Source organism: Notolepis coatsorum, assembly GCF_963971535.1.
Source record: "Notolepis coatsorum genome assembly, chromosome: 5".
Classification (NCBI taxonomy): Eukaryota; Metazoa; Chordata; class Actinopteri; order Aulopiformes; family Paralepididae; genus Notolepis; species Notolepis coatsorum.
Window position 1 is genome coordinate 98,477,933 of NC_140169.1, and position 26,232 is coordinate 98,504,164.

General features: G+C 47.8%; 1 protein-coding gene across 3 annotated transcripts in view; it reads left to right on the top strand.

Moving 5' to 3' along the window:
- The window catches only part of il20ra (interleukin 20 receptor, alpha), a 53,453-nt gene that overhangs the window by 16,453 nt on the left and 10,768 nt on the right, over positions 1 to 26,232 (top strand). The window contains exons 2-4 of one of the 3 annotated variants that reach the window (XM_084313847.1): positions 7,597 to 7,720; positions 9,691 to 9,899; positions 22,136 to 22,314. In XM_084313847.1, coding sequence (XP_084169973.1) covers positions 7,597 to 7,720; positions 9,691 to 9,899; positions 22,136 to 22,314 — 512 coding nt within the window. Of the gene's footprint in view, positions 1 to 7,596; positions 7,721 to 9,690; positions 9,908 to 22,135; positions 22,315 to 26,232 lie in introns of all 3 variants that reach the window. The other 2 variants (XM_084313849.1, XM_084313848.1) reach the window with 2 other exon arrangements.

The window sequence follows — 26,232 nt, forward strand, 5'->3', positions numbered from 1 at the left end:
ACCCTGTCTCCCCTACCATGACCCCCCCCCCCCACCCACCCCCCATTCCCCTTCCCCTCTCCCGCCACCCCTCCCCCCTCCTCCTCCGCCCCCCTCTCTGTCACAGAAAGAGAGGTGAACTGCCTGTTTAAGAGCCAAAACCCCCGGAAGGCAGCCGGTCCTGACTCTATCTCACCCGCCACCCTGAAGCACTGCGCCGACCAGCTGTCCCCAGTGTTCACCAACATTTTTAACACCTCACTGGAGCTGTGTCGGGTCCCAGCATGTTTTAAGGCCTCGACCATCATCCCCGTCCCCAAGAAGGCCAAGGTCACAGGCCTTAACGACTACAGACCGGTCGCCCTGACGTCTGTGGTCATGAAGGTCTTTGAGCGCCTTGTCCTGGCCCACCTGAAGTCCACCACAGACCCTCTTCTGGACCCCCTGCAGTTTGCATACAGAGCCAACCGTTCCACGGACGATGCTGTGAACATGGCTCTGCATTATGTCCTACGCCAGGATTCTGTTGGTGGACTTCAGCTCGGCCTTCAACACCATACTCCCGCACATCCTGGAGCACCAGATGGCCCTGCTGCAGGTGCCGGACTCTACCTGCAGGTGGATGACGGACTTCCTGACTAACAGGTCACAGCGGGTGAAGTTGGGAATCAACATCTCCGATCCCAAGTCCATCAGCACTGGCTCCCCACAGGGCTGTGTTCTGTCCCCACTACTATTCTCCCTGTACACCAACAGCTGCGTCTCTCTGCACCCCTCGGTCAAACTCCTGAAGTTTGCGGACGACACCACCCTGGTGGGTCTCATATCCAGGGGGGACGAGTCCGCCTACAGGAGGGAGATCGAGAGGCTGCTGAGCTGGTGCAGCTGCAACAACCTGGACCTCAACGCCCAGAAAACAGTGGAGATGGTAGTGGACTTCAGGCGGAAGGCAGCCCCCCCCACCCCGATCATTCTGGGAGGCACCCCGTGGCCTCTGTGGAGTCCTGCCGCTTCCTCGGCATGACACTCTCCGGGACCTAAAATGGGAGCTGAACACCATCGCTCTCAATAAAAAGGCCCGGAAGAGGATGTTCTTCCTACGTCAGCTGAGGAAGTTCAGGCTGCCGAGGACCATGATGGTCCAGTTTTACACCGCCATCATCCAGTCCATCCTCACCCTCTCCATCATCACCTGGTTCCCTGCAGCCACGGTCAGAGACAAGGCCAAGCTGCAGCGGGTGATACGCTCGGCGGAGAGGGTGATCGGCTGCCCCCTTCCCTCCCTCGAGTCCCTACATTCCACCAGGGCCTTAAGGAGGACGAGCAAGATCATGGCAGACTTGCCCACCCGGGTCACAACCTCTTCAACATGCTCCCCCACGGCAGGCGGCTACGGCTGCCCATGACACTAAAGTCCCGCCACAGACTGAGTTTCTTCCCCTCAGCAGCTCGCCTGGTAAACAAGTCAGGTGTCCCCCTGCTCCCCCCCCCCTCTATGGCGAGCTGCTAGGGCTGGACTTCTGGACTTGAACTGTGCTGCACTGTATCCATGTCCCCTACCACTGCACTTTACTGTCTTATTGTTGTCTCACTGTTCTGTCCTGTTTTGCACTTATTTATTTATCATTATTATTATTATGTTGTTCCTATTTGTGAAAAAATCATGCACTGAAATGTCAAATCACGTTCCATTTGTACCTGTACAATATGGTGAATAAAGTAATCTGAATCTGAATCTGAAAAGCAGTAGTCTGACCAGTTTGTTTGTAGTCTTGTTTTTAGGGCCTTTGAGGTGCTTTGGTACCATGAGGTGCAAGCATAGTCGTAGTACCCTTGAATGAGTGCTCCTGTTAGAGACATCAAGGTATTCTTGTTTACCAGAGAGAAGATCCGGTACAAGAATCTTGTTCAATGGTTGACTTTTTTTATTACATTGGTTGCCATTTTGTCACAGTTTTGAAGTTCTAAGTTAAATAATCAAGTATTTTACAAGATACGATATTCCTTTATTGATCAGCTTGGGGTAATCTGGGCATCATAGAATATAATATAATAGAAATCCTTTATTTATCCAGAAGGAAATTCAGCACTACAGATCGCTCACAGTAAACACAGTAAACATTAGTAGTCAAAACACATTTTAGTAGTCAAAAACAAAGTCACGAATAAGAATAAAAAATATATACCTGCAAGTGTTACGGCAGCGGTGGCTGAGCCCAAGAGCAGAACACACAGGGAGAGAGAGAATGGAGCGGTTTAGGATATTTATTCCACAGGTACCAGGCGTCAATAGTACAACAGAGAAATGTGCAGAATGTGATATAGGAGTGCTCGTCGTTCTCCTCGGGAACGTCCGGGCGGGCGGCGTCTCGATAGACAGCGTAGGCAGGCAGCGGGTTTCCTGGGCACAGGGAGAACAAATATTAGAGAAGGGTCAGCAGTACTTAGAAGTGCAGCAAGGCAGGATACGTCCTCGTACCTAAGATGACTAGATAACACTCCGACGAAGGACGAAAGGATCCGTAGGGTGATATAGGGGCTGCTGATGAGGGAATCCCTCACAGCCGCGTTGATTGATGACCGTCTGGCAGCGTGGGATGCGCATATATGGGCGCGGCAGGATGGGGGCAGAGGAAGGCCCGGGCCTTGATTATGACAGCAAGCAGGGATGTGGGGGCCAAGCAGTGGCGGCTGGTCCATAGAGGGCGCTAGGGCACCGCCCCTCTGGTGGAAAAAAGAAGAAAGAAGTGGTTTTAGATTTTTCTATAATAGTATATTTCTACCGCTAAAAATATAATTTTGTTTGTTTGTCCTATTCATCCCCCCTCTCTCTGCTCGGGCGCTAGAAATTTCGCCCCACTGACTGGGCGTCAGTGCGCAACGCAGCCAATTGAAAAATTCACAGGGCAACATAGCAACTAAATTTAGCCAATCAGCATCTTAAAATATGATGCATGAAGGGTGCTTTCTCTAGCGCCCCAAGCAGAGTCACTGGTGCATAGATATAATATATCTATGCACTGGTGTGTTAGGAGGTGCACGGACTGATGACGACGTCAATGATTGTCGCAGCGACTCAAGACGAGACAGGCTTTCAGTTGTTTTGTTTGATTGAATTGATTGAAAACTTTATTAACAGATTGCAGAATGGGTACAGTACAGTACAGCTCAATACATACAATTGTTAAGGGGATGCAGACCAGAGAAAGACTTTCGTCTTGTTTACATCAGGGTCCCCCATTTTCAATTCATCGTAACATATATGACATACATGACATACAGATAGACAGAACTGCTACATCTATACATTTATGACATATCAGATTTGCAATTACAGTACTGTTTGTGATATTAAAAGAGTCCAGAAAAAAAAAGTATATACATTTGACGTAGAAACTATACATTGGATTGGGTAGGTGGGGGTGGGGGGGGGACTGTACATTGGAGGTGGTTGGGTGGGTGGGGGGGGGGGGGGGGGGCTGGGTAGGAGTGGGGGGCGGGGGGTTGGGTAGGAGGGGTGGGTGGGCGACACTGTACAACTGTACAAACAAAACTGTACATTGGATTATTGACAAGACCATACTTGGTAATTTACTGTACATTGGAGGGGGTTGTGTTCGGACATTTACAGGGGCCAGTTTCGAGTTGCAGTCTCCCTTAGGTGTTTTTTGAGAGTGTTTTTGAAAGTGGGTAGTGATTCACATTCCTTTACAGCTTTGGGTAGGGCGTTCCACATTGATGTGGCATAATTGCGAAACGTGTTTAGTCCCTTGTTTGAGCCGAATCTGGGTTTAACATGATTTGTGGAGCTCCCTCTGGTGTTGTGATCGTGGTATTCACTGACCTTTGGGAAGTATTTTGACATGTACATGGGTACCTTGGTCGTGTAGTGTATCTTGTAGACCAGGCCCATTGCAAGTTGCTGTACTCTGTCGTCTACTCTAAGCCATCCTAGGTTGTCAAAGTGGGCAGGGGTGAGGTGGGTTCTAGGAGTAAGGTCAAGCAGTAGTCTGACCAGTTTGTTTTGAGATGTTTGTAATTTTGTTTTTAGCGCCTTTGAGGTGCTTTGGTACCATGAGGTGCAAGCATAGTCGTAGTACCCTTGAATGAGTGCTCCTGCTAGAGTCTTCAGGGTATTCTTGTTTACCAGTGAGGAGATCCGGTACAAGAATCGAGTTCGTTGGTTGACTTTTTTTATTACATTGGATGCCATTTTGTCATCATCGGAAATTGATAATAATCACAAGAAACATTCAGACAGTGTTGGATCTAACAAAAGGGATTTATATGGATACATTTATGGAAAATTCAAGCCCGGACCACAAAGCTTCTCAAAGGGTTAGCGCGACACGCGACGGCTCTTCCAATTAGTATGTGATGTTCTACCGCAGCAAAAAAGTGAGTCTCTATATATACTGTTCTGTAGTTACTGAAACTGATTGAATATGGCACCACCCTGCCTAGAATCATTTTCATCAGCCGCCACTGGGGCCAAGCATAGGCATACATTTGTAGACATTGGTCATACAATCACTCAAGGTCGCTTACGCATCTTCGCTGCTTGGCCCCCAATATGAATAAAGAATAAAATACGGTCCGGGATATAAATTCTGGTATGTATATACATTCTAAAATATGCAGCAAAAAATATACAGAAATACAGTAAAATGTACAGCAAAAGTGTAAATTGTAAAGTGACAATTTCAAAGTAAAGGTCCAGGAAGGTTATGCCCAGGGCTTGACATTAACTTATTGGCTCACAAGCCACTGTGGCTAGTGGTTTTCCTTTTGTTTTTTGACATACTTTTTCTCCTCCTTTTTCTGTGATTTTTCTCCCATCCCAATTTTTCCTTTTGTGCCAATTCTCCCTCCCCTGTCCTGATTGTTGCTCGCATGTGCCCCCCACTGGCCGGTCGTAGGGAGGATAGAAGCCCATCACATGTCCCCTCCGATACATGTGGAGGCAGCCAGTCACTTCTTTTCACCTGCCAGCGCGGACTCTCATTGGCGAGGTGTAACGTGTGGGAGGCTCACACTGCCCCCGCCATTTCCTGTCTTTGCTGTGCAGGCGCCCAGACCGACCTGTAGGAGTCGCTGTTTACAACGACCAGACTACCACCCATCGACTCCCCTCCCGCTGACTCTGCCAATTGAGTCAGTATGACGGCCGGCCCAAGCAGGAGGCAACGCTGACAGCCGGATTCGAGACCGGTGTCTCTTGCGTTGGTGACAAGCGCAATGTCCGCTGCGCCACCCAGCCGCCTGGCTAGTGGTTTTCCTAGCCACTCAGCATTTTCACCACCCAAAAATCCCTGCGCTCGTGCCCCCACCCATATAGGTAATTGGACAATGTAACTGCATGCATTCGTTTGGACATAAGATTTTATTTGAACAGAAACATCTAAAATAACATCTAATCCAAAATGTCACTAGTATGGTGTGTGCTAAAATAACATCTAACGCCAAATGGGAGGGGGGGGGGGGCAAAGGTCAATGTTTCCTGACCTCCACGTGGGTAGGCACTAACCAGGCCGGCAATAGAGAGCGGGTAAATGGCAGGAGTAACTAAGACTAGCCAAAGGGGGGCAACTGTTATTTTGGGTGGGCTCCCACGGGCGCTCCCTTTCGCAGATCGACGTGAGATTTCTCCCGGGGGTAGATCTCGGTGGGCGGCACGATTTCCCAATGCCTTTCCACAGCGAAAACGTTGGAAAAAAAGTTTTGCTTGATTTGGGTGATTTTTTTCGCGAGCTCCCACGTGCGTGCTCGTGCGCGGATCGATGCAAGATTTTTCCCGGGGGTAGAACTCGGTGGGGGGCACGATTTTCTAATGCACTTCCATCAGCGAAAAGGTTGGGCCGCGGCGTGGAAAAATCTCGCAGATTTTGCGCGTGTGCCCGTATTCCGATCCGCGCGGAAATATTCACGGGGTAGATGTCCTCGTGGGACCCAATTTCCTAATGCATTGTCCCGTGGGAGAGGGAAGGGGGAGGTACAGAAATACATAAATATAGGCAATCAAATTAAATCAGAATATAAAAATATGAGAAAAAGAAACAGTATAAATCAAGGTGCAGATGAGGGTCTGTATGCCGGTTGGTTATGATATACGTTACAATAAATATAGGCAATAAATAATATATGCTAATTATACAAACCCCTGCTGTCTGCCATGTTAATGTCGTTTTTTCATGGCAGCTATTAAACTATTGTTGTGGTGACGTGTTGCTGAGTTGCCTGGCAGCAGCCAGGGGTCTTCAGTTGTGAGGAGCAACATTGACAAGTAACTAATAACTCCATGCTTTTCTCCCTGATGGAAATAAAAAAAAACTCACTACGTTTTGATACGTGATGCTGTGGAAATGACTCACGTGGAATCATGCATGGTAAATCACACGCAAGGTGTTCCAAAACCCTGTCAGAAACATGTGATGACATGTGATTGATGTTACTAATGTAATTCATGTCTATTAGGGTCTTTATCTGTATGCTGATATTCTAATATTAACAGTACCATTTACATGTTATTACCACACACCAAAGCAGGCGTAAAATGCTTACAGTTAGTACGTTCATTGTGTGTTGTATTTCGTTAGCCTCATACGATAATTGCCTAAGTAATTTTTTGGCCAAATTGAGATTTTTGCCTAACTGTAATCTCCTCACACTGTGTCCTGAGCCAATCAGAACGCTTGTTACATTAAAAAATCCCCATCTGCCTAACTCACTTGTGTGACTTGTGCATTTTAACGTTACATACACAGATGGCGATCGCATGACTTAGGCAAGTATAACAACTGCCTTAGTGTATAACATGTATGTACGTATGTACGAGGAAAAAATATTTAAACATTTTGTTTAAAAGTCACCTTATTTTGTTATGCAATGGTTGTTGTGTTTTTTGTATTTTTGCAAACTTGTTCATACACCTTGTGGAACTTATTTTCTAAATATTAATTAAGAACTCGTACACATTTGCTGGAAAATAATTTTTTTCTTCTTTTCCAAAAACCTTGAAAAATTACTTAGGCAATTATCGTATGAGGCTAACGATTATTTATTATAGGATGTACCAATAGGAAGCTATCATTAGTCATTGTGCTGTGCTTTGTAACACCCATGTATTGGCTTGTATTACACGCACATGTTTCCAAAAAGGGGAAAAGACCCAGTGGTGTGTTTTCAGTTCACATCATATCCATGATGTTTTTATTATTTATGTATTTACAGGCAGCTTCGTATTCAAATGAATATATTTTCTCAAATAAAAATGTAATTGGAATATTGAAATTAAATCAGCCCTGATTCTGTCTCTGTAAGAGAGAATACTTGTGATTAAGATACAGACTACATTTTATAATATTAAATATCTGTACCGCTTTTCTGTCTGTCTGTCTTTCTCTCTCTCTCTCTGCCTCTGTGTATCTGTGTGTCTGTGTGTCTGTCTGTCTGTCTGTCTGTCTGTCTGTCTGTCTGTCTGTCTGTCTGTCTGTCTGTCTGTCTGTCTGTCTGTCTGTCTGTCTGTCTGTCTGTCTGTCTGTCTGTCTGTCTGTCTGTCTGTCTGTCTGTCTGTCTGTCTCTCTCTCTCTCTCTCTCTCTCTCTCTCTCTCTCTCTAGTCCTCTCCTCTCCTCCCAGCCCAGTCAATGTTTTCTTCTCTTCTATCAATCTACGGAATGTGCTCCAGTGGCATGCTGGGAATGGAAGTCCCCCAGGCACACACTACACAGTACAGTATGCCATGTAAGGATAGATCGACGGACGGACAGACAGATGGACGTACAAACAGACAGATAGACAGACAGACACTACACAGGTGGATATCTTCCTGGATCAAGGTTAAGGTTAAACGTTAGGTTAAAGTTAGAGTTAGATCAAGATTAGGTTAAGGTAATAGCTAGTACAACCAGTTGGTTAAATGCATATTTTAAAGGTTCCATATTATACTCCCTTTTAACACTATGATCGCCGCGGACGAGTTTCACGTCATTCCTAGCCATGCTCATTCTGCCGAAGACGCTGTAACTCGTCTTTGATGTCAATATTTCAAAAATCTGTCATCGAAATCATATTTCCTTTCCGGAGCCCTGAGACACACTGCTGATCTCCTCTCAACTCTCTAGCGGTTCAAGAGCGCCATCTGGTGGCCGATCGGCAGATCGCCAACCGGAAATTAACCTTTGAACCGGTAGTGCTCATCCATATGTGGTCCGGCCACTCGCTATCGTTAGAGAGACTCCGTATTGACACAGTGAACATCGATCGGTGCAAATAACTTGAAAAAACAACATGATTTGGACGTATATACTATTATACAACCTGGAAATGGATCGGGCATTTCTCCATCCCATAATAGAAAAAAATCTGTTCCACGCTCATCTGCCAGCGGCGCGAGGAAGCCACGGTAAGATTCAGCGTTATTTTTTAACGTCTTCTATACTAACTGATCTGATGAACATATGCCCCACTCTGGATGAATCATCTAACGCTGCCCACGGAATTATAAACGATCCCCCGCCCATCCGGTCATCATCAGATGATGCGTAGAAACTTCTAGAACCACGTCCAGTTGAAATTTTTTATCTCGCACAGATTCCTACCAAACTGTATTTGATCATCAATATAATGCATTTAGGGCTATAAATCACGTTCTGAAGAAAGCTGCAGAAAACGATAAAAACATACGTATACTTTAGACCATATTTTAGTATGAATATGTGAATGAAAAAGTTTAACGTTGCTACACCCTGAACAATACATATAGGACATTGAATGGGCCATAATAATGGCAATTTAGCAATAGAATTTAAAAAGTTATAGCCCTGCAAAGAAGGGGAACTTCTCCATAGACAAATAGAGCTGGCGAGGGATGGTAAATTATGAATTTAACCCATGGCGATTAAAGTGTTAACAAGTTAATATAATGTCTCTTGAGTTCCCCAAAACATGTCTTTGAAGTTTTCTGCTGAAATTACCACTCAGATTCTAGCAGTCTCTATACCGCTCTGTTGAATTCTGTCTGTAAATTCAGATCAAACTGTCAAACTAGGTGTTGCAGATCAAATATGAATTAAGATCCAGCGATTGCAAATCCTATTTCTCACCTAAAATGTTGTCAGAAACATATTTTAGTGAACTGTTTAGGTGGAAAAAGAGAAATAGGCAAGCTGCCATGTTTTTCCCATGCCCGACACGGAGGTCAAGGACCACCCATATGCAATGAGCGTATCGTTATGACATCACAATGTTATAGATATCCAAACGGCTAATTTAAAGGTATAGTTTGTGAAAACAGAATGTTTTGATACTGTCACAGTATTTATATATATTTATATACTGTACCACCTAGACCTGCTTCACATTAAAAGAAATAAATATAAATCTCTCTTTCTACAGTATGGGACCTTTGAACTAAACATCAACATCATCACTGTTTGCCATTTTATCACTGTTTGCCGTCAGTATTTATCATTTTAATTTGAAATAAATATAGGATGTTTTCAACATTGATTATATTTTAGGTTATATATTTATTATACTAATAGATTATATTATCTGATGTTTATCTGATGTTTTCTATTTTTTGTTTAGTTTCAGTTTCTAGTTACAAAACAAACATAAAAACAAGAAGTTTAAAACACGGGAAGCCTTGGTCAAATCAGAAAGCCCTGACCACTGACCTTTGACCAGTGGGTCTACTTTGTCTCTCCCAGCTACGGCGACAGGGCAGAGAGTGGTGGAGGGAGACGGGTACGCTGGAGGGTGGTGCGCCAGTGTATAGATGTGGGACGGAGCTGGTGCGATCTGACCAATGAGACATCAGATCTGGAGGAGGGATACTTCGCCAGGGTGCAAGCCGTCGGGAGGAAGGGCTGGTCCAGATGGACACAGACACAGAGGAGGTTTGACCCCTACACTGACAGTAAGTCAGTAAGTAACCTAGACCCTGGATGTTTCTGTCTGCTGACATCATACTTTACACTGATATCATATTCTACACTGGCAGTAAGGCTTAACCTAGACCTGTTGACATCATACTATATACTGACAGTAAGGCTTAACCTAGACCTGTCATCCATTTCTACTAGCGTTAACGTTACTACGTTAATAGCCTCTGTTGTGAAGGGCCAGATTAAACCGAATATATATATTTATTTATATATATATATTAAATTGTATTTGTATATTCTCTAATATTCCCTGATATCCCTTGTATATTCCTTGTACAATATGCATTGAATATCCATTCTAGCCTACTGAACATCCCATAATAGTCTCCATTCTACTATTGGTCGAGACCTTGGTGCCAGGCTGCCATACCCCTCAGACCCAGTTCAAACGTACCGCTCCACATGTACGAACAAGTCCTAGTTCCGCGTAGGAATCTGGCTACCGCACCACTAATGGGACTATTTGTTCATAGTGCGTATATATACTGCGCTACTAAAGTAGGACTTTCTTTTCAGTCCAGTTTCTTACCCTCCAATGGAGTCACAGACGTAAAGCCTCCCCGCGACGCCACGTGTGGGAGTAAGGCCAAGTTCGCCTACCATCGGTATTGAGACATCGTGTATATTAATATTTGAATAGTCATATTTGGCACTATATCGTCGAGTTGGACGTAGTCTATTAAGCTAATAATAGTCTGTTAATATATAGTGCTTCGTGCGGTGAGAATACTACCGTAGTCAGTACCCCATCGTTTCGGGCAGAGAACTGGCTGCTTACCCAGGGTGGTTGACCCCATGTGAAGCTGCACCCGAGGAGCCCCAGAGCCGACGAGCGAGTGGACCTGTATACCGGATTATTCTACCGACGACAGCCCGCCTTCCCAGGCACGGATTATGCTTTGTATACTTTGATTATTCCATGGATAAAGACCCCCGACACTGCCGTGTGTTGGAACCCCCCCCCCTGGAGAGGACGCAAGGTGAGGAGACGCTCTGCAAGACGAGGTCGCTTCACGTCTCTCCCCCGTGGACCGGAGAGAGCCGGCCCACAAAGAGTCCACCTGCTTTCATCTGTGGTCCAAGGATCGCCGGCGCATTGAACGGCACTACAGTGGGTTCACCTGGGATACCCTTGGCCGGACGAGGCAGCCGGATTCTACCCCCCCCCCCCTCCTACTCCTGTCGGCTTACAAGCGACCGGATTAACCCCCCCTTAGTGTATCCAGTCTTATAATCATTAAAGTATCATTGCTGTTATTCCTTAACTATTCCAGGTCGTATATTTACCACCTGCGCCATCAGAGATTGGACATTCTCTATTGATATACCGACGAATACTCTTTGCCATAAAAGTGCATACTATTTCAATTCATAAATGTAATTAAGTGATTAAGTGCTTGCTCTACACACCATTGCTGTGTAGTAATAAACGCATACTTCGACTTCGTACATTTGTGTTGGATCCGTTTCATCTACGTGAGAGTGTTTATGATAATATATTTATGCCGTGTACTGGGTGGCCGAATATTAAGTACAAAGGTAGTGGTAGTAAGTATCATATCTAGTAATACAGTCAGGGAATTGTACCCCTCAGTTACAATTGGTCCTTCGAGCCGGAGGGTAATCAGTGTAATATTAATATAGTGTTATTAATATTGAAATGGCCTATGATGAACACTCCACGAAACGATCCTCCTAACCAACGCCCGCAGCGCGAACGACGGCTCCCTCAGTACTTAGAGGCTTACGCTGTCAGTCAACAACCTAGTCTTCTACTAACAGTAAACGCGGTAAAACTAGAAAGTAAAAGTATGTCTAACCCCAACGCCCAGACTACCCCGACCATAGAGGCCCCTACGGGCTCTAATGTAACTGACCAAGTTCACGGTGGGGACCAGTGGGAACCAGACATGACTTCACACCCCGCCAGTACTGAAGAAGTAGTCCCCGATGAGTCCCGGGAGGAATACAACGCTACCGAGAGAGAACTCGGCACGGAAGAAGACGGGGAGAGCACCGTGGAGATAGAGCTCCAAGGCTCCGCAAGGAGTACCCCGAGGGAAGGCTCCCCTATACAACCGCCTTCTCCCAGCGAGGCAGAGAGGACCCTACAGCAGGCCTTCCTCATCAGCCTGAACGCCGCTGCTGAACGCGACCGACTGCAGATCCAGCAGCGAAGCGAACACGAGCAGATACGTCTAGAAATAAGACGCATTCAGATGGAAGAGAATGTGGCCCGAGAACGAGCCGGTGCTCAACGGGACGCAGCGCGCGACAGACAGCAGTCGCAACTAATAGAACAGCTGATCAGACGGACAACACCCTCTCCCTCCGCCAGAGGCTCCAGGAACTCGTCTAGACACACCTCCAGGGCGGCATCCCCTAGCCGAGTAAACAACCCTGAACTTGACCAACAGACGAGGTCTATACCCCCCACAGACCACCTCCCCCCACCGGTCCAAGCGAGACCTAGCAACCGGGAAGGAGCAGCATATCCTGTGGAGAGGCTAAACCAGAGACTACAAGCACTGGATGACCTAACTGAAGACGAAGAGGAAGAGGAGGAGAACCACGCCCGAAGACAGCACAGTACTCTACCGGACCAGGAGGTCCGGTACAGCCCAGGCTATACTCCCGCGGAGCTGCGCTACAGACCCCCGACTCTATACACGGGTGAGCACGACGCACGACCCGCACCGAGGAACAGCACCTGGACAAGCGGGCCATGGTACACTGCCGGTACCAGCCCATACCAAGGAGCGGGAGGAGACTCGCCTAGGAGGCCTCTCCCCCAACGCTCGCCGATGTATCCACAGTCAGCGTCATACATTGGCACGCCTATGGTACCCGACTTCACCCAAGAGAACCGGGCCCAGTATACAGAACTCCGCATGTGTCTGGAGACCATGTTGGTGGATGTATTGGATGAACGCCACAAATACGCCATCCTACTGAAGCACCTAAAGGTGCCCCGCGCACATAATATAGCGCTCGCCTACGCGACTTCCACCACCCCATACACAGCAGCGCTGGTAGCACTGGACCAGAGGTATGGGCGCATATGGGATTACGTGATCCAGGAGATCCGACACATCGACCGCTTACCCCCAGCAATAGACAATCGAGCACTGGACGACCTGTCCATCAGAGTGCAGTCCCTGGTAGGGATGTTGGGAGCGCAAAGAGAGAAGGGGAGGCATGAACTTTACGCCAACTCAAATGTGGAAAGGATTCTGGAGAAGCTGCCGCCCGCTCGTCAGGAGCGCTTTAGGCGGCAGAGGGACCACAGAGACCCGAATGGCCCCGAACCGAACCTCCTCGATCTAGCAGACTTCCTGGCGAGAGAAGTCAGCAGCCTACGGCTAGATACATTCGGGCGGAGCACCCCTGGCTCCAGAGAAGGAACCAGACGACTAAATGATGGAAGAAGATCGGTGACTGTGATGCACCAATCGGAGTCAGTACCGAGCAGCAGGAGCCACAGTACCCCCTCCAGAACGGAGAAGTGGAAGATAGTGTGCCCCTACTGTGAGAAAGAACACTGGCTAGCGCAATGTGACTCCTTCCCCAAGCTGAACGCGGAGGAAGCAGGTCAATGGATAAAGTCCAACAAGCGCTGTTTTCGCTGTGCGCGCTCACACATGGCAGCCGAATGCCGCTTAAAGAAAAGGTGCACCAAGTGCGATGGAGCCCATCTGGACATACTTCACGACAGTAACAGACGGCGCCCTTCACCTGCACCATCCAGCCGCAAAGCGAGCGTCATGTACATCGATCCCGCCAGCAGCAGTGGAGCCCGAGTACTCCTAAAAGTAGTGCGTGTGACACTAAGCTACCAGAATAAAGTCCTGGACACTTACGCCGTCCTCGATGACGGGTCAGAGAGGACCCTGCTGCTCGCCTCCGCTGCGGCCCAGCTAGGGCTGCGGGGAAGCGAAACCCAAATGACAATTCGGACAATAAGACGAGATTTGAAGACGATAAAGGGCGAGAATGTCTCATTCTCTATCGCAGCAAGCGGCCAGCCTGAGCGACGGTACCAGATTGCAGACGCTTTCACCAGCCAAGAAATAGGACTGTCGCGGTACACATACCCCGTCGCCAAGCTGATGGAGAAATATGCACATCTGCGCAAGTTACCGATCCCGCTCATAGACAATGCTATGCCGACCCTGTTGATAGGCTCCGACCATGCAGACCTCATTGTCCCGATAGACCGGGTTCATACCGGACCCCGAGGCTGTCCTGCAGCAGTCGAGACCCGTTTGGGATGGACTCTCCAAGGCCCGCTCGCCAAATCTCTCAACCGAAGTACAGCCACTAGATGTCTCCACTCCCGAGTCACAGAGGGAGAAACCGCACTCCTGCAACACGTAGAGCGGCTATGGACCTTGGAACAAATGCCCTTTAAGAACGGAAAGAAAGACATTCGCTCTAAAGATGACATTTACGCCATTCACCTCCTCGAGACAGGGACCAAGAGAGTCCCGGTCAACGGCGTGTTGAGATACGCCACGCCACTCCTGCGGCGAGAAGGAATGCCTACTTTCCACGCCAAGACAGACGCCACAGAACGGTACCTGCTGAACACGGAGCGGCGCTTAGCCAAGAACCCCGCCCAAGAGAGTGTATACCGCGCTGAGATTGAGAAGCTCATCACAGCGGGACACGTCACAAAGATGGACATTAAAGAGGCTGACCAGACCACTGAATCGTGGTACGTGCCCCACCACAAGGTCCATCACAACGGTAAAGACCGCATAGTATTTAACTGCAGCTACCAGATCGGATCCCAAAATCTAAATAAAGAGTTACTGCCCGGTCCCACACTCGGCCCCTCCCTACTCGGCGTTCTACTCCGCTTCCGCCAGGAAAAGGTGGCCATCAGCGGGGACATTAAAGGAATGTTCCTGCAGGTGAGATTAGTAGAGGCGGACAAGCCCCTGTTACGGTTCCTATGGAGAGAGAAGCCAGGAGATGAGCACCCAGCCATCTACCAATGGGAAGTCCTCCCCTTCGGAACGACGTGCAGCCCCTGCTGTGCTACATTTGCACTACAGAAACATGTAGCAGAGGACCCAGCAGCGGACGGAGAGATCTACACAGCATTTGTCCTCGCCCGCTCGAGAATAGCCCCACGCAAGCAACAATCTATCCCACGTCTAGAGCTCTGCGCAGCCCTAGCCGGAGCGCACCTAGCCACGCTCATCCAACGTGAGCTCACCATACCGGTGTCTAGAACAATCCTGTGGTCAGATTCCACGACGGTACTCGCCTGGATCAAATCGGACTCATGCAAGTACAAAGTCTTCGTGGGAGTCAGAGTCACAGAGATTCAAGACTTAACCGAAGAGTTAACCGGAGAAACAGAGTGGCGCTACGTTGATACAAAACAGAACCCAGCTGACGTCATCACCCGGGGGATGCCCCTGGATGACCTCACCCGTCGCAATGTCTACAGTGACGGCCCCGCATTCCTAAGACTCCCGGAAGGACAGTGGCCCATGCCTATCCCGAGGGAAGCAAGTCCAGAGGAGGTGGAAAATAAGAAGTCTGTGTTCTGTGGATTGAGCACCGTAGCCTCCACCGACCCTAACATAGACGATTGCACGTCCATAGAGAGTGCACAACAAAGAACATTCCTGCGGTACCACCCGGAGTGCAAGTCCCCCGCTGATATGTCAGCAGCTAACTACGAGGAGGCAGAATTGCTTCTACTGCAGCGAGCCCAGAGAGACTCGTTCCCCGATGAATTGGCCTGTCTACAGGGAGGAAAGCCCGTCCCATCCGACAGCAGATTAATTCATCTGGCCCCCGAGAGCGACGCTCATACCCTCATCAGAGTGGGTGGTCGCCTACGCAGAGCCCCCAATCTACCGGATGACATTAAATACCCGATCGTATTGAACAGCCGACACAAGGTCACAGAGCTGATTATAAAGAAATACGATGAGGATGTACATCACGCAGGAGCAGAAAGAGTCTTCGCGGAAATCAGACGTCGTTACTGGATCCTACAAGGAAGAGAGGCGGTACGACGCTTCCAGCGAACATGTCTAGACTGCCGCAAGTGGCGCGCGCAGCCCAGCATACCAAGGATGGCTGACCTTCCTCCATGTCGCCTCCGAATCGGCGACAAGCCATTCCACTCAACGGGTATGGACTGCTTTGGCCCGCTGCACATAAAGAAAGGAAGAGGAACCGAGAAGCGGTGGGGTATTGTATTCAAATGCATGACCACCAGAGCGATACACATCGAGCTTCTCCCGACCATGAGCACAGACTCATTCCTTATGGCCTTCCGAAGATTCACATCACGGAAAGGAAGACCGTCTACCCTATTGTCCGATCATGGGACAAACTTCAAAGGCGGCGAAAGAGAGCTGAGAGAGAGCTTCCAAGCTATGGGCCCAGAACTTAAGACCCACCCCGCTCCAGCACAGGTTGATTTCCAATTCAACCCCCCAAACGCACCCCACTTCGGTGGCACTTGGGAACGAGAAGTGCGCTCCATAAAGACAGCCCTGTACGCAGTACTTGGGGCCCAGACTGTGGCGGAAGAAGTCCTAATGACAGTCCTCACGGAGATTGAGGGAGTACTTAACTCGAAGCCCCTCGGATATGTCTCCAGTGATGTGGCGGATATCGACCCAGTTACCCCCAACACACTCCTGATGGGGCGGCTAGATCCTGCATTACCCCAGACAATGTACCGGCCTGAAGAAGCGAACGGCCAACGAATGTGGAGGTACAGCCAAGTATTAGCCGACAAGTTTTGGAACAGTTTCCTACTGCACTACCTACCATCTCTACAGACCCGCCAGAAGTGGGTAAAGGAGAGAGACAATTTGACAGAAGGAACAGTTGTCATGATTATTGATCAATCACTGCCCAGAGCTATGTGGCCGGCCGGCCGCGTAAGCAAAGTGATCACCGGTGCCGACGGCAAGGTCCGAGCAGCTGAAGTGCTCGTCCAGGGTCGCACTTACACCCGTCCCGTGGCGAGGCTCATAGAACTGCCTCGACTCCCAGACACAATCGATGATGACCATGACCCTACAACCCTATGACTTTGTGAAGTTGACTGACCCCTACAGCAAACCCTTATGTGTAAATAGACAACGCGATTAATCTGTCTCTGTTTAACTGATTAGGTCTGGGACCTATTCAGGGGGTGGCTGTTGTGAAGGGCCAGATTAAACCGAATATATATATTTATTTATATATATATATTAAATTGTATTTGTATATTCTCTAATATTCCCTGATATCCCTTGTATATTCCTTGTACAATATGCATTGAATATCCATTCTAGCCTACTGAACATCCCATAATAGTCTCCATTCTACTATTGGTCGAGACCTTGGTGCCAGGCTGCCATACCCCTCAGACCCAGTTCAAACTTACCGCTCCACATGTACGAACAAGTCCTAGTTCCGCGTAGGAATCTGGCTACCGCACCACTAATGGGACTATTTGTTCATAGTGCGTATATATACTGCGCTACTAAAGTAGGACTTTCTTTTCAGTCCAGTTTCTTACCCTCCAATAGAGTCACAGACGTAAAGCCTCCCCGTGACACCACGTGTGGGAGTAAGGCCAAGTTCGCCTACCATCGGTATTGAGACATCGTGTATATTAATATTTGAATAGTCATATTTGGCACTATATCGTCGAGTTGGACGTAGTCTATTAAGCTAATAATAGTCTGTTAATATATAGTGCTTCGTGCGGTGAGAATACTACCGTAGTCAGTACCCCATCGTTTCGGGCAGAGAACTGGCTGCTTACCCAGGGTGGTTGACCCCATGTGAAGCTGCACCCGAGGAGCCCCAGAGCCGACGAGCGAGTGGACCTGTATACCGGATTATTCTATCGACGACAGCCCGCCTTCCCAGGCACGGATTATGCTTTGTATACTTTGATTATTCCATGGATAAAGACCCCCGACACTGCCGTGTGTTGGAACCCCCCCCCCTGGAGAGGACGCAAGGTGAGGAGACGCTCTGCAAGACGAGGTCGCTTCACGTCTCTCCCCCGTGGACCGGAGAGAGCCGGCCCACAAAGAGTCCACCTGCTTTCATCTGTGGTCCAAGGATCGCCGGCGCATTGAACGGCACTACAGTGGGTTCACCTGGGATACCCTTGGCCGGACGAGGCAGCCGGATTCTACCCCCCCCCCCCTCCTACTCCTGTCGGCTTACAAGCGACCGGATTAACCCCCCCTTAGTGTATCCAGTCTTATAATCATTAAAGTATCATTGCTGTTATTCCTTAACTATTCCAGGTCGTATATTTACCACCTGCGCCATCAGAGATTGGACATTCTCTATTGATATACCGACGAATACTCTTTGCCATAAAAGTGCATACTATTTCAATTCATAAATGTAATTAAGTGATTAAGTGCTTGCTCTACACACCATTGCTGTATAGTAATAAACGCATACTTCGACTTCGTACATTTGTGTTGGATCCGTTTCATCTACGTGAGAGTGTTTATGATAATATATTTATGCCGTGTACTGGGTGGCCGAATATTAAGTACAAAGGTAGTGGTAGTAAGTATCATATCTAGTAATACAGTCAGGGAATTGTACCCCTCAGTTACAGCCTCGATGCTAACTATATACATGGAGAATGCCAATCACATTAGCATGTAGCTAACAACATTTTTGTGAGACTAAACTATCCGCTCTTGGTGGTACATTGTGTTGATGTTGGTTTTGTTTCATCAACAAAAAATGAGGCAGAACACACAATGAATGTGTTTTTAGTGGCGCGTTCAACCTTTCTGATTGGTTGAAAATGGCCTTCATGTTTGAACTACATCGCCACCTACTGCTTTGGCATTGTACTACATGTATATACATCCCTCGGTGCTCAGGAGCCAAAACGACGTCTAACTTGCCTGCGAATACACAGCGTTCTGAAAAGCTAAATGAAACGCTTTGTTTTGGCTAAAGTGTAACCGCAGCCTCAGTTCCCTCCTACTGCTCCTGTACCACCCCTCTACCACTGTAGAACTAGCACTCAGGTGTTATTATACAGGGGTGACTGAGCTGACCCCAAAAAGAACAAAGGGAGGGTACTTGACTCAAGTGCCCTCCCAGGGAGGGGGTCGGGGGCTACTGCCCTCAGACCCCCAAGATCATTTTTAATAAGTGGGTTCGGGGCAGTCTGACTTGGGGTACTGCCCATATATTAGTGTTGCAATGCATGATAAGTAAACAGTGACAAAAGCTAAGGAATCGGATGCAGCTGGGCCGTTTGGGACGAATACAAATTTAAGATGAAAATCTCCCCAGTGGGAGGCAGTGGAGGTGTGAAATCTGGCCCGGTCCAGAACAATAGGAGTCACAAAATCAGTTTGGAGTGGAGTGGTGGAGGAGTGGTAGAGGCGCAGTAGAGGTTTGATTTTTCAGTGCTGGATCTGTATATACTGACTGACTTTGACTTAAACCCTTTTGTTCTTTGGGGAGCATAGGTCATTCATGAAATCTCTCCAGCTGGTTCGGTGTTGGGCGATTTTCTCTGCTTCCTTCCATGATGTTCTTTCTTCCTTGAGATCCGCCTCGACAGACCTTCTACAGCTGTTTCTGGGTCTTCCTGGCTTTCTCTTCCCCTGTGGGTTCCAGGTTAAGGCCTGCCTGGTTGTGTTGGAGGATGGTTTTATCAGGGTGTGTCCAATCCAGCCCCATTTCCTGCGTTTGATTAGGGTTTCAAGTGGTTCTTGTTGAGTGGTTTGCCAGAGCTGTTCGTTTGTGATGGTGTTTGGCCAGTAGATTCCCAGGATGTGTCGTAAGCATCTGTTTATGAAGGTTTGCAGTTTGTTTGAGGTTGCTTTTGTGGTTCTCCATGTTTCTGCTCCGTATAATAGAACTGATTTGACATTGGTGTTGAAGATGCGGAGTTTGGTCTTTGTGGAGATGTGGTTTGAATTCCATTAAAATTATTATCAATAATAATTATCAATTATTAAAAATGCTGAACCTTCCCTATTCTTGCTTTGATGTCTTTGTCGCTGCCTCCGTCCTTCCCCACGATGCTTCCCAGGTATGTGAAGGTGTCCACCTCGTCCAGTGCTTCTCCGTCCAGTTGTACGGCCTCTTCTAAATTGTGGTTAATCTTCATCTCCTTTCTTTTTGCTTTATTGATGTGTAGTCCTGTGGTAGCTGCAATTTTATACTGACAGTAAGGCTTAACCTAGAACTGTTGACATCATACTATATACTGACAGTAAGGCTTAACCTAGACCTGCTGACATCATACTATATACTGTACTGACATCATACTCTACACTGACAGTAAGGCTTACCCTAGTCCTGCTGACATCATACTCTACACCAGGGGTAGGCAACCCTAGGCACGCGTGCCTGCATAGGAACACGGGGGCATTTTCATAGGCACAGGGGGCAGCAGTAAAAAAAAATAATAACAATTATAATTATATATATTATATATATATATATATTTTTTTTTTTTGCTTTGAAATATTATAGTGAAATATTTTGCACTGTTGTCGCATTTATCTTGTTGAATTCCTCCCACAGGTTCTTTTTACTACCACATATTTAATTGAGACCCTTTATTTGTTTATTATTTCAATTTAGCTGGAAATACATTGCTACATCATTCAGTAACATTTGCAGAGCCTTATAACAAAAACATTATTACGGTCACCATTGTGACCAGTGGGATTAATCAACACATTTTATTATTTATTTGTCTATTTCATTGAACATTGCACATGTTAAAAGCCATTTCTTTACTCAAAATGTGAGTATTACCAAGTCAACTTGTGTTCTTAAAACAATGACAATAAACATAGTTTTATTAGGTTGAAATAATGTGGTTGTGTACTTATTTTTCTGTTAACTTATTATGGATTGAAAACTGAAAACTTTAATGAACTAAATATTTTTAAGTTCTGGTAACTTATTATTATTTCTTTTTTTACAGTGTAGTCTTGCGATCAATCAAAACTTATTTACACGATATACCTCACATTCACCCTCCATTCACATCCTGGTGTTCTCCTGGTGTTCTCCATTAGGCCTGTAGGTGGAGCTATGACAGCACACGTACAGTACACACACCGATGGTCCAAAAATGTATGGGCAAATGTGAGTGAAATGGTCGCACTGTATGCAGCTGTTTGTCTGCATTGCATCCCCCCCCCCAACTCAGATTTAGGGTTGATACAACCATCATAATAATATTGTTAATAATAACAATAACAATGATGATGTAATAATGTAAAAATTATCATTAAAAATACCTGATTATGAGAAAAAAAAATTACGATGCATGGAATATTGTTGAGGCACACTAGTTACAACTATATTTCAAACAGGCACTCCATGTCAAAAAGGTTGCTCACCCCTGCTCTACACTGACATCATACTCTACAGTGCACTGACATCATACTCTATACTGACAGTAAGGCTTAACCTAGACCTGCTGACATCATACTCTACACTAACATCATACTCTACACTGACATCATACTCTACACTGACATCATACTCTATGGTGACAGTAAGGCTTAACCTAGACCTGCTGACATCATACTCTCTACACTGATATCATACTCCATACTGACATCATACTCTACACTGACAGTAGGTAGAAAGGCTTAACCTAGACCTTAGATGTTTCTATCTGCTGACATAATCCTCTACACTGACATCATATTCTAGACTGACATCATACCAGAGACATTTATATCTGGCATCATACCTCGACACTGACAGTAGATGTTCCTATCTGACATCACACCTCGACACTGAAAGTAGATGTGTATATCCTCTGACCTCACACCTCTACACTGACAGTAGATGTTTATATCCTCTGACCTCATACGTCTACACTGCTGACAGTAGTTGTTTCTATCTGACATCACACATATACACTGAAAGTAGATGTGTATATCCTCTGACCTCACACCTCTACACTGACAGTAGATGTTTATATCCTCTGACCTCATACCTCTACACTGACTTCCTTTGATACTCATGAGTTCCATCATATTCCATCCAAACTCTCAACATACACTCACACACTAAAGAACACACCTACCTGATCATTATACTAGTGAGAATTACAAACAAGAAAACTCACCACAACTTTGTAAAAATCCACTTTTATAACTTCTGACAAATTATCCTGTTATAATTCTGGCATTACATTATACCCACCCCACAGCTAGTTTTGGCCCCCCGTCGGTTGCCGTGACGATGGTGGATGTAGACAGAGCCGTCATCAGGCTGAAAGGACCAACAAGGTGGTGCCAAGACAACCACACACCTGCAGTCTCCATGGCAACACTGTACCGCCAGATGACCTACATCCTCTGGGTCCACAACACCAAGAGGAACCAAACGGTGTGTGTGTGCGTGTGTGTGCGTGTGCGTGTGCGTGTGCGTGTGTGTGTGTGTGTAGATGATGGTGTATAGTTAATTGTTTAACATCTAATATCTATATATCATTGGCAGCTGCTCAGTGTGGGATAGACGTCTGCCGGGCCCAGGTCCGGACTCGTTCTCGTCAACCTGTTGGCCTGGGTTAACCCCTTCTTGAGAACTGAGACACTTGTACTGCTGTATAGCCGGTGTATACCCGCAGTTGTGTTTTGGAGTTTTTTTCCTGGGGGGGTTATAGGAACAACCGCCTGTTAGTTGGTGGTTGGTTTCCAGGTGTGTTGGTAGCGGAGTCGACTCTCGGGTTAGGCCGGGCTTGACCCCGTCTGCCTGCGAGTGTGCCCCCGCACCTTTCATGACGTCTGCCAATCATGTCAGCCTTCTCTGCCTCGGCCCCTCTAGACTGGGTGTTTTTTTTTGTGGAGGCTGCGACATGGTGCACAGCATACCGAACGCCCTGTCCGCCAGGGTGCTGTTTTCAGCAGACCCCTTAGGCGCCTGTCTAGTCCGCAGTGCTCCAGGCACAGGTCGAGTCCTTCTGGCCTGTTGCCTGGATTGAGGGATCAACCTCTTTGGGGGTTGTCTCCCCGGTGCGCTGCCTGGTCCCCCTGTGGCTAGCCTCTTGAGGGCTTCAGGGCGGCGTGCTGTAGGGGGGAAGGGCCTGCTCTTGGATGGGCCCTGTCCGATACGCTGGCGATGTGGGGGGTGGTGTCACTAGTAACCGCCTGGGGGTGTCACTAGTGACCGCCCGTTCGTTCCCTAGTGGCATGTGGGTTGCGCGCCTGTGTAGTCGTGGGTTCTTCTGTGGGAAGGTAAGTCCCACGATCTGCTCACCCTGTGCATTTGAGTTGCTAAACCCCGCGACCGTTGCCTCCGCCACCACTGCCGCCGCTGCTGGGCCTTCGTCCAAGAAGGCCAGGAGTGGAGGGAGTGCCTCGTCCGCCACAGCCGGCCGCACCACACCCGGAGGTGACGGTAGGGATCGACGTGACCAGGCGCCCCAGAACCGTCCCTCCGGGCCGGCTCCAAGGTCGGGGCAAGCACCGTGCTGCACGCGGCAGGCGCCGCTAGTGACTCTCCCCTGTTTACCCCTGTTCCCTTCCCCGCCCCATCATATAATTTTGTTACTAAATAAAAGGTCCCTCCTGGTGAGGGACTGTTTTTTGTTACAAACTGTGTTTTTATTCACTGTTATATATTGGGGATACGGTGTATATATACGGTGTACTGCACCCTATGTGGATACTGTGATACTGTGAATAATGTATATTTCAGTGGATACCGTGATACTGGGAATAATGTATACTCAGTAGATAGTAAATTATAACACTACCTCATGCATACTGCACCTTATGTGACACTGTGAATAATGTGAATATTCCTCAGCTAGTCAGATAGTAAATTATATTGACCATATTGATCAAATTGTTTACACTGCCTGTGTTGTTTTTTACTACCTGTATACTGTGTTGTTTTACTACCTGTACCCCCCCCCTCCCCCCCATGCTGCTATGATGCCTGAATTTCCCCAAGGGGATCAATAAAGGAATATCTTATCTTATCTTATCTTATAAACCCTCACCTAGCTGTGGGGTTGTGTGTTGTTTAAGTGAGTAGGACAGTTTTCTTATAAATCGTTCTGGTCGCTATATATATGTGTGCTTGGCAAGGCCTGTGGCTAGCACTCGGTCGAAAGACTTGTCTTCCCTCACCACTTCTTATAGTGGTACATGTTACCGTTTTATCTGAGGGGGTTGTGTGTATTCTGTTACATTGGAAACATGGCATAGAGTCCACAACTTGGTTAGAGTGTTAGCCTACAGAAGTGCTATGTACTGTAGCTTGTACCGAGGTCTTGACCCTCTCTTAAACGTATGTGTTTTTTTCTTAGACATAAAACACGGGTGACGTGTTTCGCACATGAGCCTTGTATATAAAACCTGTTCGCAAATGAGTTATCATCTGTGGCTGGCGTGCATTGGTTTAGCTTATCCCTGTGGATATACGCTTTTCATGTAGCATGCTGGCTACGCGGGTATCATCGCTGCTGGTTGTTTTTCATTGTATCCGGGGTGTGGGGTCATGAGGGGGTGAACTGATAAACCTTCCTCCCCCCTTTTTTTCCTGATTGGTCAGGGGTTTGGGCCTCCTGTCCTTCGGGCTTCCTGTCGCACTGTTTGGTCAGCGTGTCACAGGGTAGGGAGAGGGGGGGGGGGGGAGTTCCCTGGTCCCACGCTTTTTTTGGGCAGGTGGGTCACGGAATTCCCCCCGCCATAGAGTACGTCACTGGGCGCGTTTCTATTGGTTGTGAGACTTCCGTGAGTTCTTTTCAGGCTCCATGTTGTGGACCTCTGTTGTTGTCAAGATGGGTTTTGCGGTGCGTGTGAACTTAAACAAAAGTTTTCTGCTCTGCGCTCTGTTGCATATGTCTTGAGCTTTTGGTCACGTAGCTCAATGTTACATATATCTTTTCAAATTGTTACTCATGTGGGAAGTCTCTCTGGGGGTTCCCTGTCTCCTCTCTTTTATACAGAGCAGGTTTGACAGGGTTGTTTTTTTCCCTCAGACGCGTCATATGGGACCCATATCTGTGTCTCTTGGCCGGCTTCCTGCCGCTCTCCCAGGCGGCTTGGAGGGAACGTTATCTGGGTTCTTGTTAGAATTACCATTGATATGTTTTGGGTCTCGACGTGTACATAGTGCTGGCCCTGGGTGCTTCTGTGTGGAATCACGCGTGGGCTTGTACGCCTTGGTTGCTCATTTCATTGTAACAGCATTTTCATGGGGCAACTGGGATGGAGTTTGTCTCTTCCGAGCGCCTGTGTACTGGGTTAGTCTTGATGAATTCTCGTTCATCTCTGGGGGGAGATAACGGAATAGATCAGAGCATTGGCGGAGGGGTCTCACGCTTTTGGGGTTGGCCACCGGGCGCGGTGCTTTTATGTTCTGTTCGTCTTGGTGGCGCCCTCTGTGATGTTTTAGATCGACACGCGTACCTACCCCCCTCTTAGGACTGGGGATGGTGGCGTGATTAGGACACAGGACTGGTTCTGGTCACGCCTGACCAGGTCAGTTAACCCGTTGTCCGCCGGGGCGCAGATCTGCGGTTCTGGTACCCTGAAGGACTTGTGCTTTTTCGGGGGGAAAATGCCGGGTTGGCCCGGGCCTTGCAGGGGTGATGTTATGGAGGTGTTTGTGGTTATATCACTGCGTGTTATCCTTCACTATTGCTTGGTCCATATTGTGTTGTACCTTGCGCTGGTGCTGGGCTTTCGAGGTGGGTTTCGTGCCCCTCTGGCATCCCTGTATACGTCCCGGTCTGCCGGGCCCAGGTCCGGACTCATTCTCGTCAACCTGTTGGCCTGGGTTAACCCCTTCTTGAGAACTGAGACACTTGTACTGCTGTATAGCCGGTGTATACCCGCAGTTGTGTTTTGGAGTTTTTTTCCTGGGGGGGTTATAGGAACAACCGCCTGTTAGTTGGTGGTTGGTTTCCAGGTGTGTTGGTAGCGGAGTCGACTCTCGGGTTAGGCCGGGCTTGACCCCGTCTGCCTGCGAGTGTGCCCCCGCACCTTTCATGACGTCTGCCAATCATGTCAGCCTTCTCTGCCTCGGCCCCTCTAGACTGGGTGTTTTTTTTTGTGGAGGCTGCGACATGGTGCACAGCATACCGAACGCCCCTTCCGCCAGGGTGCTGTTTTCAGCAGACCCCTTAGGTGCCTGTCTAGTCCGCAGTGCTCCAGGCACAGGTCGAGTCCTTCTGGCCTGTTGCCTGGATTGAGGGATCAACCTCTTTGGGGGTTGTCTCCCCGGTGCGCTGCCTGGTCCCCCTGTGGCTAGCCTCTTGAGGGCTTCAGGGCGGCGTGCTGTAGGGGGGAAGGG